The sequence below is a fragment of the Palaemon carinicauda genome, chromosome 39 (assembly GCF_036898095.1).
Source record: "Palaemon carinicauda isolate YSFRI2023 chromosome 39, ASM3689809v2, whole genome shotgun sequence".
Lineage (NCBI taxonomy): Eukaryota > Metazoa > Arthropoda > Malacostraca > Decapoda > Palaemonidae > Palaemon > Palaemon carinicauda.
Window position 1 is genome coordinate 27,302,547 of NC_090763.1, and position 21,260 is coordinate 27,323,806.

General features: G+C 48.2%; 1 protein-coding gene across 1 annotated transcript in view; it reads left to right on the forward strand.

The window, feature by feature from the left end:
* The window catches only part of Datp (purine phosphoribosyltransferase family protein Apf), a 96,543-nt gene extending 95,650 nt beyond the window's left edge, over positions 1-893 (forward strand). Inside the window, exon 4 of the mRNA XM_068362744.1 lies at positions 444-893. Within this exon, the coding sequence (XP_068218845.1) occupies positions 444-644 (201 nt within the window). The 3' untranslated portion in view covers positions 645-893. The remainder of the gene's footprint in view (positions 1-443) is intronic.
* Positions 894-21,260: the final 20,367 nt, after the last annotated feature.

Below are 21,260 nucleotides of genomic sequence, written 5' to 3' on the forward strand. Positions count from 1 at the left end.
ACAGTTGGCGCTGGTGGGCACACCCGCAACCTGCATAGCGATCGCTCGCGAGTTTATTGAGTATGTTGTCTGTCGAGCCGCAGAGTTGCAGCTATTATATATTCACCGGGTAAGTATATTCAAAAATTTATTTTATAATTAAAATATCATTATTAGACAAGTTCTAAAGTGTGATATGAAAGGTAGTCTTTCCTTTACATAAAGTAGTATTTCTGTATACTGTATTTCAAATAGAGAAATTTGCATTTATATATTCTAGTGTTCTTACTTATTCTAGTACATTTAGGTATTGGTTACTCTAACTGTTGTATTTTTATGTCTTTTATGAGAGGTTTTGAAATACTGTTACACTAGTCTATTTTGTTACAATCTAACAGTTATGAAATTAAATATTATAAAAAAAAAACATTTTTGATGATACAGTATACTTTGATATATTTCAGTATTCAGTGAATGGGAAACCTAAGACCGTAATATATTGGATGGCTGAGCTACTTGAACCAAAAACGCCTATTACAATGTCCAACGAGCATCAGGATTATAAATGGTTACCCCTCTCGGAAGCTTGTGAACTTGTAGGGTACCCTGATTTGATAAAAGCACTCAAAGAATGTGACAAGTATCTTAAGCAGCAAGAACAATGATTCATAGCATGAGAAAAATAAGTTTCTCTTGACTTTTGATTCAAATTTGCAGAATTTTGAAGATGTTTAATACTGGATGTGATTGTTACGTAGACATGAAAATCTTTTAATCATATCTGATTTTATTCTCAATATTTTTAGATACTTGTATTCAGTCAAGCAATTTTTTAACATCAAGAAAAGTACCGGTATGTAATATTTCAATTTTGATTTCTTCTGCATTACAGTAAATAAATGTATTTAAAATTACTGAATAATTTATTTTTCAACTGATATTTACAGCTTGTAGCTAGCTATATTAATTTTATGAGTATATGAGATTCAACTAAATTACATGGCTACCTCACCCAAAAATAGATTTTTGGGCTCAAGCCATGACGTCCTGATGGAAGGTTCCTTCAGTAGCTTCCTGAGGGTATATATGACTACAGTAGATATTGCCAGAGAATTAACTAAAGGTTTCACAGAATTCTAACTTCTGGCGCGAGTACCCATAAGGTTTCCCTTTAGGATATCGTATAATAACAGGGGACGTATGCTTGACACGCCACATAGCTATCTGCACCCCACATAGCGTTTACGCTTCGAGGGGGAAGTGTGGCAAGTATTAGGAGGAGCCGTTACAAAACTCTCCTCCTGCGTTACTGTTACGGTACCTAGCGATGTAAACAAACGGCCGCCATAGCTGGCCGCCATCTTGGTTTACGTCACATCCGCGCGCTCCATTCCCTGTTCTGTAGCATACCTGAGCAGAGTGTTTTTCCCAGTGTTCACTATTTAATTGCATCATGTCGCAATTTTCAGCCTCGCCTTCTTTTGGAAAGTTGAGTACCATATTCTTGTATTGTATAAATAAGCTCCAGCTGTAAAGTAACGACTTTTTATCTTTAATTCTTGTGTTTTGTGGCTGAGCTGTGCCCCGACCGGAGGCGTCATGTTGCGACGCTGTTGCTCGCCTCGCATGCTTTATTTAGTTAGCCAGAGCAACCTTCCCGGTCTTATAACTAATAACTACATTAGTTATTTAGTCTTCATTGCTAGGAATTAGTTATATTATGCCGTTAGTATTCGTTTTAGGCGACTAGTGTTAGCCTAACCCTATGCTAGATTGCTAGCCTAGCCCCTAGGCTCGATAGCCTAGTGTTCATGTTTACTTCTTGCATGATATAATAAGTGTTCCTAGTGTTATTTTATAAAATGAAGATATAGGCATTTATACAAACAAGATTCAGTGATTGCACAGATGTTATTTCGCCTTCTAGGGAGTATACAAGGGGTTTCGGTGATCTTGGTAGTCGTCTCCCTTGCCCCTAACCTAACGCTGGGGCTTTTGTATACTCCCTTACCTCCCCAGTTACCTTACCTAAGGTAATCTCCTCCCTCTGAGGTAGCCTAGGCTACATCCTACCCCTCTTTACCTCGAATTGCATTCGGGTAAGGTTAGGCTAGGATTTTCCTTCCCCACTCCTTGCCATAGTACATGCGCTTTGAGTTTGGGACGGAACCTCAGAGTACCAGTCGTTCGCCCCCAGCTCCCCATTAGGAGAATGTACTCTCCTTCGGGTCCCTGCTGGAGGGTGAAGGTGGTGGGGCTCTGCCCTTCCCCCTAGTCCACACGTGGTTGGGTTAAGTCCCTTCCTCCCTGTGGCCTAGCGACTTGTCCTCCCCCTGCCCTTCCTGGTCTAGGAGACTAGTTCACCTAGCCTAGGTTAGGCAGTCTGTGGGATTCTGCTTCTTTATAGTTTAGGACAGGACATTAGTGCTGTACCTACTCTGTGCTAACCTACCCTAGGCTGGAGAATGGACTCTTCCTACCTAGACAGGCTAGCCCTGAACAGAATTCCCCCCCCCCCCCCTGCAGTGCTGGTGGGAACTACGCTTCCCCCATACACTCCCCCTCAGGACTCTCTCCCCTCCCCATCTATCCCTTTGGTGTTGGCTTAGCCTTCACACCCCTGTCCGCCGTCCTATAACTCCACCGCGTGCCGGTGGGTTGCCGGTTCAGCTCGGTCCCTGCATTGGTTAGTCCGTACTGCTACGCTTACCGCACATAGTCGAACTATGGGATAGCATTCGTCGGTCGGTCTGTCGGCGGAGGACCTCCCTTCTTTGAGTGTTCTTTGGTCCTCCCTTGGGCCACCACTGGCAACATAGCCGACTGCCGGCTCTCTGCCGCCGGATGAAAGGAAGCACCCCTCCCTTTCATTTGAGCACTTCTTCCGGAGGAAGATTGGTTTGGGTACCCTTTCCTCTCTCTCCTTTTATCCTATCCAAGCGAGAAGATGAGAGCCCTGCTCTTTCCTAAGGCATCTTCTGATGCCGTTATCCCCAAGGATGAGATCCCCTGCGTCCAACTAACGGTCGAACCGGATGTTGCGGCCGCTCTCCATGATTGTCATATCGACGAAGTGGAGAGGATGTCGGATGTGTCCGAAAATACGGAAAGGACCCTCATGACTGAAGGTCAAGAAGAGTAAGAGGATCAGGTGGAGACCCCTGATTCTGAGGACGAGATCGCCCGTGCGCCCTCCGTGACTTCCGTCTTGGTCTCTGAACCAGTCCCTTCTACATCTGCCACCCCGATACCTGTAGTACTGGGCACCCAGGATACCATCCAAGCTCTGGTGGCATTCCTGGAGGGGAAGTTCCGCAAGGGGCATGCGGACCTTAAGAGGGAACTTCTGAGCTTGAAGAAGCAGCCGAAGAAGATTTCCGTCAAGGATCTTCCCCCCTGTTCAGTGACCAATCCCTGGAGGCATGCAAAACACATGCCTATCACGACTGGACGCATCTTCATTAATGATAAGCTAGGTGCCGTTCCCCTTGAAGAGGTGGAGTTCTACCCTAGCTTCGACGCCTACCCGGACTGTTACATCCGTTTCAAGTCCAAACCAGTCTCCAAGGAGGAGACCGAGCCTAAGGAGGTCATAGTGTTTGACCACGCCAAGGCTCAAGCTATGCTGGCTGACTACCTCAAGAGCAGAGGATACACCAACTCCAAGATGCCGGCTTTGAGCAAGAAGCACCCGTCTTTTCTTGCTCCTCCCACCATGGTCTTTCCTTTTGCAGAAAAGGCCTTGAATTCCATGTTGAAGGCAGTGGAGGAAGGAAAACCCTGCCCTACATTGGAGGAGTGTAGGCCTCTCTCCCTCGCCCTACCTCCCGATGATAAAAGCTGGAAGGACATCCAGCTAACTTTCACGGTTAGAAAGCTGGAGGCTGACGTCGCTGGACGTCAGTTTATTGGAGACCTCCCCAAGCTCACTGACTACCTTTTGCGTCGGGAACAAGACACGAAAGAGAGGCTGGCGGCCTCCCTGTCTCTTCAAGTGCAACTTGAGACAATGGCCAGGGACATTTGGGTCCCAGGCTACTACATGGTTCTTGCAAAGACCCACCTTGCCACCTTGCTGAAGGATTTGTACAGCTTCATCAAGGCCCGAAGAGCCTGTAGAGAGTTCGTGTTTGCGGACGCTACCATTAAACACGAACCCCGGAAACATCTGGGGCAAATACCTCTTTCCAGTGGACCTGGTGAAAGAGATTGCGGACAAAGCCGCCACTGAGAATAGGAACCTTCTCAATAAGCGGGGCATGTCCCGAAAGAGGAAATCTTCTCAGGATGAGGGTCCACAGCCTAAGAAGAAGTCCAACAAGCCCCGACCCCAGCAGCGTCAGGCCAAACGCCAGTTTCCGGCACCTGCTACTCCCCAGCTAGTGGCTCAGCCACAACAGACCTTTCAGCTGGTCCCTCAGCCGGTGGTGGCCCAGTCGCCAGTTTTCACCCGTGCCTATGAAAGGCAATCCACTACCTTTCGCCCCCAAAGGTAGAGGCTCCGGCAAAGACTCCTCTTGACGTCCATCCAGAGGGAGAGGAGGAAGGGGAGCAAGTGGCCGAGGTGGTAAACCCTCGGGAAACCAGAAGCAATGAAGTGCTTCCGGTGGGAGGAAGACTCCGCCTCTTCCAGGATCGTTGGACCTTCGATCCTTGGGCCCACAGCATCGTCAAGAAGGGACTAGGGTAGAGCTGGATAAAACCACCTCCAGTCTTCCACCAATTCTTCCAACCCTCAACCCCCATCCTGGAAGAATATGTCCTAGAACTCTTGAACAAGAAGGTGATCAAGAGGGTAAAGTCCACCAGGTTCCAGGGAAGACTGTTTTGTGTTCCCAAGAAAGACTCAGACAAATTCAGAGTCATTCTGGACTTGTCCCCTCTCAACAAGTTCATCGCGAACAACAAATTCAGGATGCTGACTCTTCAACAGATAAGAGCCCTACTGCCTCACAAGGCTTACACGGTCTCAATAGACCTGGCGGACGCCTACTGGCACATTCCAATGAATCACCAGGCTTCCTCCTACCTAGGATTCAAGCTTCAAAGAAGACAGTACGCCTTCAGGGCTATGCCCTTTGGAATCAACGTGGCCCCAAGAATCTTCACGAAGCTTGCAGACACGATCGTCCAACAGCTACGCCTTCAAGGCGTCCAGGTGATGGCTTACCTAGACGATTGGCTGGTCTGGGCGACATCGTCAGAAGAATGCTCGCGTGCCTGCAGAAAGGTGACCCAGTTCCTGGAACATCTGTGTTTCAAAATCAACACCAAAAAGTCTCGACTGTCTCCAGCTCAGAAGTTTCAATGGTTGGGAATCCATTGGAACCTTCAGTCACACCGTCTTTCCATCCCTCTGAAGAAAAGGAAGGAAATAGCCGGATCTGTCAAGAGACTTCTAAAATCCAAACGTATTTCAAGACGACAACAGGAACGAGTGCTCGGCTCCCTCCAGTTCGCTTCAGTGACAGACCCAGTGCTACGAGCACAGCTAAAAGATGCATCGGGAGTCTGGAGACGAAATGCATCCATCGCTCGAAGAGATCTCAAGAGACCTCTGCCAACCAGGCTTCGCTCACTCCTCAAGCCGTGTTCAGAGGCAAAGAACCTGAAAAGATCAGTGCCTCTTCAACCACCACCTCCGTCGGTCGTCATCCACACGGATGCCTCGCTAGAAGGATGGGGAGGTCACTCCCACCAGCGACAAGTTCAAGGAACATGGTCTCCCCTATTCAAGACGTTTCACATCAACATCTTGGAAGCCATGGCGGTTCTTCTCACTCTGAAGAAACTGTCCCCTCGTCCTTCGATCCACATCCGTCTAACTCTGGACAGTACCATTGTGGTCAGATGTCTCAACTGTCAGGGCTCACGATCGCCCCAACTCAACCAGGTGCTGTTACCCATCTTCTGCCTAGTGAACAGGAAGAGATGGCACCTCTCAGCAGTTCACCTACAAGGATTCCGCAATGTGACGGCAGACGCTCTATCGAGGACAAGCCCCATAGAGTCAGAATGGTCCCTAGAGGCAAACTCATTCTCCTTCATCTCCCGTCAAGTCCCGGAACTGCAGATCGACCTCTTCGCGACGAGCGACAACAACCAACTTCCTCTGTACGTGGCCCCATACGAGGACCCCAAGGCGGAAGCGGTGGACGCCATGTCCCTGGATTGGAACAGATGGTCCAAGATTTACCTGTTCCCTCCACCCAACCTTCTGCTGAAAGTCCTCTCCAAACTGAGAACCTTCAAGGGAACAGCAGCCCTAGTGGCTCCCAAGTGACCCGGGAGCAACTGGTTCCCTCTAGTCCTGGAGCTACAGCCCAAGCTGATTCCTCTGCCGGACCCAGCTCTCTCCCAGCAGGTTCAGAAGTCGACTGTCTTCGCTTCCTCAAAGAAAACCCGAGACCTTCATCTCATGATTTTCTCTCCCTAGCTGTGAAGAAAAGGTTCGGAATCTCGAAGAAATGTTTAGACTTCCTAGAGGAATACAAAACAAAGTCTACCAGAAGGCAATATGAGTCATCCTGGAAGAAGTGGGTGTCCTTCGTCAAGGCAAAGAATCCTACGGAAATATCCATAGATTTCTGTATGTCCTTCTTCATTCACCTTCATGGACAAGGCTTATCAGCCAATACGATTTCCACTTGTAAATTGGCCTTGACAAGACCACTACTGTATGCCTTCCAGATAGACCTGTCCAACGAAATCTTTAACAAACTTCCGAAGGCCTGTGCTAAGACTCCGTCCTGCACCTCCACCGAGACCCATCTCCTGGTCTCTGGATAAGGTGCTCCATTTTGCCTCTAGTGTGGACAACGAATCTTGCCCTCTGTAAGACTTGACTCAAAAAATTATTTTCATTTTTGCTCTCGCCTCGGGAGTACGAGTCAGTGAAATAGTGGCTTTATCTAGAGAAGAGGGCCAGATACAGTTCGCCGAAACAGGGGAACTTACCCTCTTCCCGGACCCAACGTTTCTTGCTAAGAATGAACTCCCTACTAAGAGGTGGGGCCCATGGAGAATCTGCCCCCTGAAGGAAGATGTCTCTCTATGCCCAGTAGAGAGTCTAAAGGTCTATTTTCGAAGAACTTCAGACTTTGGCGGAGGACAACTCTTTAAAGGAGAAACATCGGGTAGTGATTTGTCACTTAAACAACTAAGGGCGAAAATCACCTACTTTATTCGCAGAGCGGATATTGACAGTACACCAGCAGATCATGATCCTAGAAAAGTCGCCTCTTCCCTAAATTTCTTCCAAGGAATAAATTTCGAAAGCCTTCGATCTTTCACAGGCTGGAAATCCTTAAGAGTGTTCTTTAAACACTATGCGAAGCAGGTGCACGAAGTCAAAAGATTCATGGTAGCCGCAGGTAGTGTATTAAAACCTGCTACTAGTGCTGTGTAGGACAGTGAGTTATTTCAACGATACATAGTGATTTTAAGTGCCACTTAGTGGCATGACTCTTCTTCTACAAGGTGAAGTAACATAGACTTGAACACGTGTGCCACATGTTTATTTGGACATGAAGTGTATTGTGACTTTAAAAGACTTTTAGTTCCCCTGGAACCCATGTGTGTAATGGCAAGTTTTCCTTTTCAGATTCCACACCCTTGTCTTATGTAGTCCTCAGTCTATGTTTATTAATCAATAATTTTATTGTAAATTATTTACCTTATTTCATATTATCGCGGATATTTTCTTGAATAGAATATGACAAATTCGTAGATAATTTGTATTTTTCCTAACTATATAAACCTTAGCTACTTAATATGGGTAATTACTTTTGGCGTAGCTGAAATGACGAGCCATTAGATTTTTAACGAGGGTTTACTACCCCACCGCTAGTTAGCGGGGGGTAGGGAGGGGTAGCTTGCTACCCCCCCCCCCTCACACACACCTGTGATTTAGCTCACTTTGCTTAGAGGTAGGACTTTTACCAGGGGACAGGGCTGGCGGGCAAGTTTGATTAAATAGCTAAGGTTTGTATGATTAGGAAAAATACAAATTATCTACGAATTTGTCATTTGTTCCGTAACTGAAATACAAACCACGCTATTTAATATGGGTGACTCACCCCTTAGGAAGGGTGGTAAGTCCTGGCCATTACTGGCTTTGGCTTTTGCCCGGGGACTCAATATTTGAGTGTGTCAGTACTCAGTAATAAGGAGTCCCTGCACCTTGCTAGCATCTTGCTGTACAAGTGCTGTGGCCTACATAAGCTGTGTGTGAAGGTATGTAGTGTGACACGTCCTAGGAAGTTGACTTGAAGTTCTTTAGATGGAACTCAAGGCTAGGACTCTCCCAATACTACCTCGTCAGGGTATGGGGACGTGACAGTATTAACTTAATACTAGGAGCACAAGGAAACATGGTTTACCTTCAGTGGTTCGAGGTCAGCTGTGCAGAGAACCCAGGATGCTGCTTTCCCCAAGAGAGGGGAGGATGAAGAAAAGAATAAGGGCCTGACAAACCTTTTCATTCATGCAGACTAAGACCGGGTAACAATGCCCTCAACCTTCTGCTACTTGTCCATTAAGGAGCCTGAGGTTTTAAACCAGCTGTTGTGCAGCCATCACAGGGCCGATAGAGAACATATCGAGCCTCCTGTGTGTCACGTCTTGCAGGTAGTGGGTTGTGAAGGTCGTCTGACGCTTTCACATTCCCGCTTGTAGAACCTGCCTCACTGAAAAAGTTCTTCTTGACGGCCAGCGACGTAGCTACGCCCCTGACATCATGCGCTTTAAGGCGACATGACGGAGGAGGATCAGGATTCAGGGATAGATGGATCACCCTACGAATCCATGCCGAGATGGTATTCTTGGTGACCCTCCTTTGTACACCCAGTGCTCACAAACAAAGCTTGCACTTGGGGACGAACTGTAGCTGTTCTTTTGAGACATAACCTCAGACTCCTTACTGGACATAGTAGGGAATGGTCTGGGTCATCTGTTACAGAGCGAAGACTCAAAATCCGGAAAGATTTGAATCGAGGTTCCGGCACTCCCGGATTCTGTGTCTTAGCCACAAACTCAGAGACGAATCTGAACGTTACCACTCCCCATTGACTTGCATGGGCGATGTCATACGAGAGACCATGAAGTTCACTGACTCGCTTGGCCGAGGCCAAAGCTAGTAGGAACACCACCTTCCAAGTTAAGTGGCGATCTGAAGCCTGGCGTAATGGTTCGTAGGGAGGTCTCTTAAGAGGCTTGAGAACTCGAACCACGTTCCATGGAGGAGGTCTCACTTCCGACTGAGGGCAGGTAAGTTCCTATCTTCGTATGAGTAGGGAAAGTTCCAGCGAGGAAGAAATGTCCACTCCTTTGAGCCTGAAGGCTAGACTTAAGGCTGAGTGATAGCCTTTCATTGCCGAGACTGAAAGGTGCATTCTTCCTGCAAATATACGAAGAACTTCGCTATTGCTGGAATAGTGGCATCGAGTGGAGAGATACTCCTTCCACGACACCAACCACAGAAAACTCGCCACTTTGCCTGGTAGACCCCTGCGGATGACCTACGCAGGTGTCCAGACATCCCGTTCGCAACTTGTTGCGACAATCCTCTCTCAGTGAGGAGATGCTGGATAGTCTCCAGGCGTGAAGTCGTAGCGAAGCTACGGCTTTGTGAAAGATGTTGGCGTATGGTTGTTTGAGTAGCTTGTGTCGCAGAGGGAGTTCTCCCGGAAGTTCCGTTAGGAGTTGTAGAAGGTCCGGAAACCATTCCGCGTGATGCCATAGCGTAGCTATGAAGGGTCATCGAGAGATTGACCGATATTCTGGTCTTGTTGAGCACCCCCCTCCTCATCAGACAGAACGGGGGGAAGAAACGTACACATCGGTGCTGTCCCACCGTTGTTGGAAGGCATCTTGCCAGAGTGCCTTGGGATCCGGGACCCGGGGGGGGGCAATACAGCAGGAGCGTGAAGTTCAGCCCTGTAGTGAACAGATCCACAGTCGGGGAACCCCACAAAGTCAGGACTTTGTTGGCTACTGAATGATCCAAGGACCACTCCGTACCCATTATCTGAGACGCTCTGCTCAGACTGTCGGTGAGCACATTCCCCTTGTCTGGAATGAAGCGAGCCGATAGTGGAATCGAGTGGACTTCGGTCTATCAGTAGAGATGGGATAGCTGCTTTGAAAAGGTACCTCCCTGCTTGTTGATGTAAGCCACTACTGTGGGTTGTTGCTCGTCACACCACAGAGTGATCCGCCAAGTATTGTTAGAACTGTTGAAGGGCCAGGAAGATGGCCTTCATCTCTAGCAGATTTATATGGAGGCACCTTTCCGATTCTGACCACAGGTCTGAGGTCCTGTGGTACAGAACGTGGCCCCCCCCCCCCCCTCTTCCTTTGAGGAGTCCGAAAACCGCATGGAATCTGGGGGAAGGACGAGAAGATCCACTCTTCTTCGTAGGTTCTCGTCTGTCACCGACCACTGGTGGTTCGTCCGTTCCGCAGGATCCATAGGGATCATGATGTCTGGGGAATCGCGGCCTTGATTCCACCAGAACCTGGGCCGCCACTGGAGAGACCTCATCTTGAGGTGACCGTTGAGAATTAGAAGGTGAGTGAGGAGACATAACCATGTTTGGGTTGGAAGCTCCTCTCGTCTGAGGAAAGGGCTATCCTGTTATCTGATGGAAAGGCTTTGTGGAGATTGGTGTCTATAATCATGCCTAGGTGAACCAGTCTTTGCTTGGGAAGCAGAGAGGACTTCTCGAGACCTACCATGATCCTTAGATCCTGGCAAAGTCCTAGAAGTTTGTCTCGGTGTCAAAGAGGGAATGACTCCGAGTCTGCTAGGATCAGGCAGTCATCCAGATAATGGAGAAGACAGATGCCGATCCTGAGTGCCCACGATGATATTAGGGTGAACACTCTGGTGAAACCCTGTGGTGCTGTGGAGAGACCGAAACACAGCACCTTGAACTGGTACTCCTTGTTGTCTAGGCTGAATCTTAAGTACTTCCTTGAAGACGGATGGACTGGGATCTGGAAGTATGCGTCCTTCAGATCCAGTATACACATGAGGTCTTGCGGTTTTACTGCAAGACTGACTGTCTGCGGTCTCCATGCTGACCGGAGTTTGCTTTAATCTGGACCTCTGCCCACAGAGCTCGCCCCCTTGCTGATCCCATGGCAAGGGGGCTAAATGACACCGGATTCGTCCTCATTGGAGGTAGAGATGTTGTAAACGGGACGCGATATCCCTGACTGATTACGGAAATCGTCCATGAATCGGCCCTGAGTTGTTGCAACCTATCTGCGCAACCTTGTAGGCATCCCCCCACTGGCGGGCATGCAGGGGAACTGCCAATCCTAGCGTTTGGGGCCTCGGCTGCTCCCTCTAGGATTCTTCCCTCCCCTGGTGGACTTAATGCCTTTCTTGTCCTTGACCGGAAAGGGCTTAGACCCCACTGTCTTAGCTGCCGTTGTTTTGGTGGGACGTGGCTGCTGAGGTGCTGGAGGTTTATATGGCTTGAATGTCAAAGCCCTATGTAGGAGGGAGTCTTGGTGACTTCCTACACCTCTCAGCCGCCTGCTTCACGTCCTTAGGCTTAAACAGGTTCGTTCCCATAACGAAAGAATGTCTGAGCCTGTAGATTTTGGTGCTAGGGGACTCCCGGTATTGTCTTGGAGTCCTTTGACTCCCTCCCGGGAGGGATGTAGGACTCCAACAACGAGAAGACTTTACCGTGCGAGGTGGGGTTTCCCTCAATGTGATTGGGGAACGTCTCACCTCCCGTGACTCTCCTGAGGGTGGGAAATCTCCGTCCGAAGGTGAGGGAGAAAAATCTGAGAGGGGAAAGTGCCTGCCTCGAAAACTTACGAGGAGACAGCTACGTCCTCGGAGAAGTTACCTCGTCCGAAACTCCTCTTTCCCTCTTCGGGGGAGTAGATGCAGCCAAGGATTTGTGGCTCAACTCAGAGAGAACAGCTTGAAGCCTGTGCTACCACTCTGATTAGAGTCCCAAACCAGGCTGCCGGCTGATGGCTGCGCTGTCAGACACTCCCTCTGGAGGGGAAGTCGCCTGTAAAAAGGTAAGGAGGGCATGTCCCTGGACCTTTCTGGAACCTTCCCCCCTACCGGCAAGCGCGCTGTTCTGTGCTGGGGGGGGGGGGGAAATGTGGTGGTGGCGCCCTTACCGCGCGTTGTTCGGCAGCCTCGCGCGGGGAGGGTATTGGCGATTGCGCTAGGGAGCGCACTGGCGCTGGCGCGCGAGAGACTGTCGAAGTGCTGATGCGCGTGCGTGCAGGCGAGACTTCATAGAGTGCGCAGGAATCAGATTGACGAGCAGGATGCGTACATTGGAGTGCGCGCGCGGAAAACTATCTGCGCCCTCAGACTATTGGCGCGCACGCCGGAGACCATTGGTACCCGTGCGCGGAAAAGATCGTTGGCGCTTGCGCACGTAAGAAGATTGTCGGTGCCTGCGCGCGTAAGGAGATCGTCGGCGCTTGCGCGCGTTAGATCGTTGAGCGTGAGCGTGCTCGCGGGACTGAAGCGGTGTGCGCGTAGGAAACCATCGGTACCCGCGCGCAAAAGAAGATCGTTGGCGCTTGCGCGCATAAGAAGATCGTCGGCGCTTGCGCGCGTAAGAAGATCGTCGGCGCTTGCGCGCGTTAGATAGCGCGAAGGTAGCGGTGCGTGTGCGGGAAACCATGGTACCTGCGCGCGGAAGAAGATCGTCGGCGCTTGTGCGCGTAATCGGTGAGCACGCGCAGGAAACCATCGGTACACGCGCGCGGCGAACGCGCGAACGTGTGAGCGCGCTAGGTTGAAGGGTCAGCTGGCAGGACGATCAGGAACTGGGATGTGTCCTTGAAGAAAGGGTGAACATTCCCCGATGAGGACCGTAAGCAGGTCTGCTTTAGAGTCCAGGACCGAAGTCCTTGTTGCAGCGCAAGGTTGGGCTGGTATATCAGTAGGTCAGCTTGAGAGAGATGGCACGCAGAAGAACTCTGGAGCACCGGTGAGCCTGTGCGCTAACTCAGATAAACTCCAACGATGTGCGCTGGCACTCAGGTGAGCGCTGGCGCGCAGGTGAGGTTGGCGCGCTAGCAGGAACAACCATCGATGTCCGCTGGCGCGCAGGTGAATGATGGCGCGCAGAAGATAGCTGGAGCACTGGTGAGCGCCTGTGCGCTATCTCAGGAAACTCCAACGATGTGCGCTGGAGCGCAGGTGAGCGCTGGCGCCTTTGTCAGGCACGCAGGTGAGCGTTGGCGCGCAGGTGAAACCTGGCCCTTAGGGAAGTATGTGCAGTATTTTCCCATACGCCCTTTTTACTTCGAAGGGATCGATGCCTGTATAACAAAAGGATGCGTTGGTGCCCACAGCACGTCAGCAGTCAGGAACGGATACGGCAGGTCAGCAGGTCTAAGAGATCGCGAACGATCTGTGGAGAGGTCCAGATCAGCAAGCTGACCTTATCAGGAACAATCCTCCAAAGAGGAGTCTCTATGAGTGGCCTCTCTCGCAAACGAGAGAGGTGAACACTTCGTAGAGGAGACTTGAAGACACTCGTGATGGCGCCCCTTAGGGCCATTGGATCAGCAAGCTGACCTTATAAGGAGCAATCCTCCGAAGAGGAGTCTCTATGAGTGGCCTCTCTCGCGAACGAGAGAGGTGACACTTTGTAGAAGAGACCTGAAGACACTTGTGATGGCGCCCCTTAGGGCCATTGGATCAGCAGGCTGACCTTATCAGGAACAATCCTCCGAAGAGGAGTCTCTATGAGTGGCCTCTCTTGCGAACGAGAGAGGTGACACTTCGTAGAAGAGACCTGAAGACACTTGTGATGGCGCCCCTTAGGGCCGTTGGATCAGCAGGCTGACTTTAACAGGAACGATCCTCCGAAGAGGAGTCTCTATGAGTGGCCTCTCTCGCGAACAAAAGAGGTGAACACTTCGTAGAAGAGACTTGCCAAGACTGTGCTCCACCCTTGAAGGAAGAGAAACTCAGCAAGGGGTGAGAAAAGTCTGGCCAAGGGGCAGCAACAGTAGTCGAAGGCGATGAATTTATTAAGGTATGAGAAGTTCTCCCTCTGAAGGGAGAAAACCTCACATCTGGGGAGGAAACTTCCCTCGGAAGGGAAGTTGTCCAACCCCTGGAGGCGAACCTCCTTTAGCGTTCTAAGATGATCTGAAGTGCTGGCACGTTGTCACGGGAGTACTTCTAAGAGAAAGGATAACGCCCATGACGACGTCCTCTGAGGGACGGCAGCGACAGCAGATTCCCCAGTCATGAACAGGACAGTTTGGCAGAGACAGCAGGCTCTGCTTCGTTGGCACTCTTTAGTCGAACGAAGAAGAACTGCATAGTTAACTGGGAAAATAAAATTAAATAATTATTTTAACAAGTTCTCCAGGGAGGAACTCCGAAGAGAAACCCCGAGGGAATAACATAAAATAAGAATTAAGTATGCGCCCTCCTTCCCCAGATGACATCCACGGGAGAAGGGGGTTGGAGAGCTGTAATAAAAACAGAATTATAACAGAATTATAATTATCTAAATCATCTAAGAATATACACTAAAGGTGAGAACCACTGACCCCCCGAAGGGAAGTGTTCCCCACGGAGAAGCTGAAAAGTTAAAACACAATTAGATTTCACTAAAAAATAATTGAGACAAACAACGGAAATAGCAACCTAACCTGCAACGGGAAAGGAGCTATCGTAATAGTACGTAGTTGTAGTAAGGGGTGAACGACTTCGAGTAGAGAAAGACCGTAGTCAATCTAAAAAAAGACCATATTCCCTTCGCTGAAAATCCAAGTTTTCCGTAGGAAAAGAGGCAAAGCAAAGATAATAGATGAATGAAGAGAGTCCAGGCGATCACGGTTCCCCTGCGGCGGCCGAGTTAACAGAAATAAGCCGAAGGGAAGACCGAAGGACCAGAGGGAGAGGTTGTTCCCCACGAAGTGGAACTGTGGTGGCCTTGCACTACGCAAGTGTCGTTGTTGTACATCACACACACAGCACAAACACTGAAAAGAAAACTTACTACATTTCTATACAGAAATATATACATAAACATAAAGAATGTTTATACAGTGATACCTCGGTACTCGACCATAATCCGTTCGAGATCCGTGTTCGACCTCCGATTTGTTCGAGTACCGAATTTTTTTTCCCCATAAGAAATAATGGTATATATTCTATTCCGTTCCCAAGCACTCGAACAGGCCCAAAATATTAATAAAACGTGTACCTAAACAACAATAATTATCTAAATGTGTATGAAATTGGTCAGAAAATCCTATAAAACAATTTTAAACCATTTACTGTACTAAAATAAAACAATTTTAAACCATTTTCTGTACTGTAGTGAACATACCTTTGAGCAGCTGTTCGATGGCATACAGGGATGGATGTGGAGAGGATGGAAGGGGGAGGTTACTGCTTGGAAGGAGAGTCCCCTTCCATGATGTGGCGGGGTAGTTCTCCTTCAGGAGTTGTTTCTCTCTCCAATGAAAGGGTGGGCAGATCTATTTCAGGGGTTTCTTCTCTTCTTTGTCTCTTCTTTGGAGGAGAAACAGGCTTTGATGTAGCAGCTTTCTTTTCTTTTGTGAAAAACTGGTCTATTGTTAATTGTTTCTTCCTCCTCTGCAGTATTCTTCGAAAATGATACATGACACTATCATTAAACATATGCACTGCCCGGTTTGCTACTGCAATTTCTGGGTGGTATTTTTCAGCAAAAGCCTGCACATCTGCCCACTTGGAACAAATTTCATTGATGAGAGAACTTGGAACATCCTCCCTTACCTCATCCTCTTCTGAAGATTCCTGCTCCACAATCAGATCCTGCTGCTGTTGTTGTTGCAGGTGCAACAATTCCTCCACAGTCAACTCGGTAGAATGGCTTTCTACAAGCTCATCAATATCATCCTTGTCGACCTCAAGCCCCAAACTCCTGCCCATGACAACAATTTCCTCAACGACATCAGTGTCATCAGAAATTACAGGGGTAGCAGTGCTTGGACCCGCCTCTGGTTGGAAACCTTCAAACTCCCTCTCTGTGACACATGATGGCCACAGCTTACGCCAGGCAGAGTTCAATGTCCTATAGGTCACACCTCGCCAAGCTTGGTCAATCATGTTAACAGAGTTGAGGATGCTGAAGTGTTCCTTCCAGAATTCCTTTAGGGTCAACTTCGTGTCACTGGTCACTTCAAAACACTTTCTGAAAAGGGCCTTGGTATAGAGTTTTTTGAAGTTTGAAATGACCTGTTGGTCCATGGGCTGGAGTATGGGAGTAGTATTGGGGGGCAAGAATTTGATTTTGATAAAGCTGTATTCTTCTTTCAAGTCATCCTCGAGACCTGGAGGATGTGCAGGAGCATTGTCCATAACCAGAAGACATTTCATTGGCAAGCTCTTTTCAATGAGGTAAGCCTTAACCTGGGGGGCAAACACTTCGTTTATCCACTCAGTAAAGAATTGTCTTGTGACCCAAGATTTAGTGTTCGAGCGCCACATAACTGGTAGTGCACTTTTACAAATATTATTTCGTTTGAACACCCGGGGGTTGTCCGAGTGGTACACTAACAAGGGTTTGATCTTGCAATCGCCACTTGCATTTGCACACAGCAACAATGTTAGCCTATCTTTCATTGGCTTGTGACCTGGCATCTTCGTCTCGTCCTTGGTAATGTACGTATTGGCTGGCATTTTCTTCCAAAATAACCCAGTCTCATCACAATTAAAGACTTGTTGTGCGATCAAATTTTGTTCATTTATGTACCGATCGAATTCCCCCACGTATTTATCGGCTGCAATTTGATCCGAACTAGCTGCCTCCCCATGCCTAGTAACACGATGAATACCTGTTCTATTACGAAACTTTTCAAACCAACCCCTGCTCGCTTTAAATGTAAATGAATCACTTTCACTGGTACTCGGACTTTTCTTCACTAATTCTTCATAGATATGCAACGCTTTTTCACAAATGAACGCTTCACTAACACTTTCCCCGGCCAACTGTTTTTCTTTAATAAATATTAAAAGCAACTTTTCCATCTCCTCAATCACTTGTGGCCTTTGCTTAGTTACCGCCGTAACTCCCGTTGCAACATTCGCCTTCTTAATCATTTCTTTATGCTTTAAAAACGTAGAAATGGTCGACTTCGCCATTCCGTATTCTACCGCTAAATCGGACACTCGTACACCATTCTCATATTTCGCTATAATTTCCTTCTTCAACTCGATCGTTGTTCGCACTGTTTTCCTCTTCTCCTTCCCCTTAACACTCATTACTTTCTTGGGACTCATTATGAAAGCTAAAAAAGCAATTAAAAGCACTGAAAATCACTAAATCACAACGAATGCTGATCGCGCGTTGTCTGAGTGACGCTCTCGAGAGAACTGATGCTTCCCGAACAAGCGAGAGTGGCCGAGATGGCGCGATCATCACAAAGCCCATGCGGTCGTCACGTGTTCGGCTGGTCGAGTACCGAATTTTTGGTCGAGCACCGCAGCAAAAATTTCTCGAAAATTTTGGTCGAACTCCGAATTGTTCGAGTATAGAGTCGTTCGACTACCGAGGTATCACTGTATATATATTCCAAGTATAAGAAAAAGTAAGTAAAAAAGACAAAAGCATTAATATGGCTGTAAAAGAGACGAGGGTGAGAGCGGACAAGTCCGACTACCACCCGAGCCGATAGCAAAGTGAGCTAAATCACAGGTGTGTGGGGGGGGGGGTGGTAGCAAGCTACCCCTCCCTACCCCCGCTAACTAGCGGTGGGGTAGTAAACCCTCGTAATCTAATGGCTCGTCATTTCAGCTACGCCGAAAGTAATTACCCATATTAGATAGCTTGGTTTGTATTTCAGTTACGGAACAAAGTTTTATTGCCCCTATTTTGACCTTTATTATAATTCATGTTATAATATTGCTCCTGTCTGATATAAGCTCACCTAAGAAAAGTGAAATATTTGTTCCCACACAAGTACTTAACTTTCCTGATCTGTCTACGAGACCGACAAGATCCTCGTCTACAGGTGAGTTTTTCTTCATCAGGATACTATGAGATGTACCTCTCGTCCAAACAGGACTTCCCTGCCAGGGGGGCAGGAAGCCATGTCATAGTTTATGCCATTGGTAGTGACATGTAACGGAGATGTCACGGTCTCTAAGGTCATCAGACCAAAGGAATGTTGTTTGAAGTAGAAGGCACTACCGAAACGGGGAAAATCCACGATACACTAATTCTCTGGTACACTTCCATCAGGACGTCATGGCTTGAGCCCAAAAAACGGATTTTGAGCGAAGCGAAAAATCTATTTTTGGGTGAGATAGCCATGACGTCCTGATGGACCCGCCCTTGTTCTCTACTCTGGCCTGTCAGGCCCCTCCCTTTCTTATTGTATCATGGAGGCTGACAGATACGCTGGATGGAATCAAGGAATGGAGCGCGCGGATGTGACGTAAACCAAGATGGCGGCCGTGACGTAAACCAAGATGGCGGCCGTGACGTAAACCAAGATGGCGGCCAGCTATGGCAGCCGTTTGTTTACATCGCTAGGTACTACTTAGACACTTCACAAAACATGTCACTCTGTAGGAGGAAAACATGTACACCCTTCACTAAAGTCCCAATTAGTGCACTGTTCTTTGCAGAATTTAAGCCGCAGGTTTTAGTACACTACCTGCTGCCACCACTTAATGCTTAATCTCTTGCACTTGTTTCGCGTAGTGCTTGAAGAAAACCCTGGATGACTTCCATCCGGTATAGGAGCGAAGACTTTCAAAACTCATGTTCTGGAAGAAATTCAGAGACGAAGCAACTTTTCTCGGATCATGACCTGCGGGTGTGCTGTCTGGATCCGCTCTGCGAATGAAATAGGTGATCTTCACCCTTAGTTGTTTCAAGGTCAATGTTGAACCTGAGGTTTCTCCTCTGAAAAGCTGTCCTCCCCCAAAGTCTGAAGTTCTACAAAGATAGACCTTTAGGCATTATGCTGGGCATAGAGATGCATCTTCTTTCAGAGGGCAGATTCTCCAGGGACCCCACCTTTTGGTGGGCAGCTCATTCTTGGCGAGAAACGCTGGGTCAGGAAAAAGGTTCAGCTCTCCGCAGTCTGTGAACTGAATGTGACCATCATCCCTCGAAAGGGCCACTATTTCGCTAACTCTGGCTCCTGAGGCTAGTGCAAATAAGAATATCACCCCCTGAGTCAAATCCTTTAGAGAGCAATCTTCATTGTTCAAGGTAGAGGCTAGATGAAGAACCTTATCCAAGGACCAAGAAATGGGTCTCGGAGGTGCTGCTAGCCGAAGTTGAGCACAGGCCTTAGGGATCTTGTTGAAGATTTCATTCGAGAAGTCCACCTGGAAGGCATATAGTAGGGGTCTAGTCAAGGCAGATTTACACGTAGAGATTGTGTTGGCTGCTAAACCTTGTTCATGGAGATAGATAGAGAAAGATAAACAGAAATCTGTAGAGATCTCTTTTGGTTTCTTTTCCTTGACGAAGGCAACCCATTTCTTCCAGGAAGACTCGTATTGTCTTCTAGTAGATTTCGACTTGTATTCTTCTAAAAATTTGATACTGTTCTTTGAAATCCCGAACCTTTTCTGGACTGCTAAGGTGAGAAAATCATGAGATGAAGGTTCCGGGTTTTCTGTGATCAAGCGGAGACAGTCGACTTCTGCACTTGTTGAGTCAGAACTGGATCCGGCACCGGAATCAGCTTCAGTCGTAGTTCCGTTATCAGTGGGAACCATATGCTGTTGGGCCACTTGTGAGCCACTATCGGTGCTGTTCCCTGAAAGGATCTCAGTTTGTTGAGGACCTTCAGCAGGAGGTTGGTTGGAGGGAACAGGTAAATCTTTGACCATCTGTTCCAATCCATGGACATCTCATCCACTGCTTCCGCTAGAGGATCTCATTATCACTTCGCTGTCTAAGACCAGCCGGATGTGGATCGAGCAGTGAAGTTTCAGTTTTTTCAGCGATAGAAAAACTGCCATGGCTTCCAGAATGTTGATGTGGAAGGTCTTGAAGAGGGAGGACCAGGTTCCTTGGACTTTCCGTTGGTGAGAGTGGCCTCCCAATCCTTCCTTCGAGGCATCCATGTGGATGGTGACTGAAGGTGGAGGCGGTTGTAGGGGTACCTTCTTCTTTAGGTACTTGGCCTCCTACCATGGCTTGAGGAGTGATCGCAGACAAGTTGGTATCGGTCTTGTTAGATCTCTTCGAGCGTTTGATGCGTATTTTCTCCAGACTCCTGATTCATCTTTTAATTGTGCTCTCAGCACTGGGTCTGTCACTGAGGCAAACTGGAGAGACCCCAAAACTCTCTCTTGTTGCCGTCTTGATATCCTGTCGGATTGAAGAAGTCTCTTGACAGATCCCGCTATCTCTCTCCTCTTCTTTGATGGAATGGAGGGCCAGTGTGACTATAAGTTCCAGTGAACACCCAGCCATTGGAACCTTTGAGCTGGAGATAGTCGAGACTTTTCCAGGTTGATCTTGAATCCTAGATGTTCCAGGAACTGGATCACTTCCTGGGAGGCTTGCGTGCATTCTTCTTCGGATGCTACCCATACCAGCCAGTCGTCACAATTACCTGAACTCCCTTTAGGTGTAGTTGACAAATGACTGCGTTCGCAAGCTTTGTGAATACCCTTGGGGCTATGTTTAGTCCGAAGGGCATGACTCTGAAGACGTATTGTCTCTTTTGCAGCTTGAATCCTAGGTAGGAGGAAACTTGTCGATTGATCGGGACATGCCAATATGCGTCTGCCATGTCTATGGAGACTGTGTGTGCCTGTTTGGGCAATAGGGTCCTTATGTGTTGAAGAGTAAGCATCCTGAACTTGTGATTCACTATGAACTTGTTGAGTGGTGACAAGTCCAGAATGACTCTGAGCTTTTCCGAATCCTTCTTCGGAACACAAAACAGCCTTCCTTGGAATTTGACGGACTTTGCCCTCCTTACAACTCCCTTGTCTAAGATTTCTTGGACATATTCTTCCAGAATGGGGGTTGAGTGTTGGAAGAATTGAGGGAAAGTTGGTGGAGTTGTGTTCCAACTCCACCGCAGTCCGTTTTTGATTAGGCTGTGGGCCCAGGGATCGAAGGTCCAGCGATCCTGGAAAAGGAGAAGTCTCCCTCCTACCGGAAGCATCTCACTTTGAGTGCTGGTTGGAGGACTTGCCTCCTTGGCCACGTCCACCTTTGTTGCCCCAGCCTCTAGAGGGGCGTCTAGAGGAACCTCGAAAGGAACCTCGAGACTTCGGCCGAAAGGTCGTGGATTGCCTT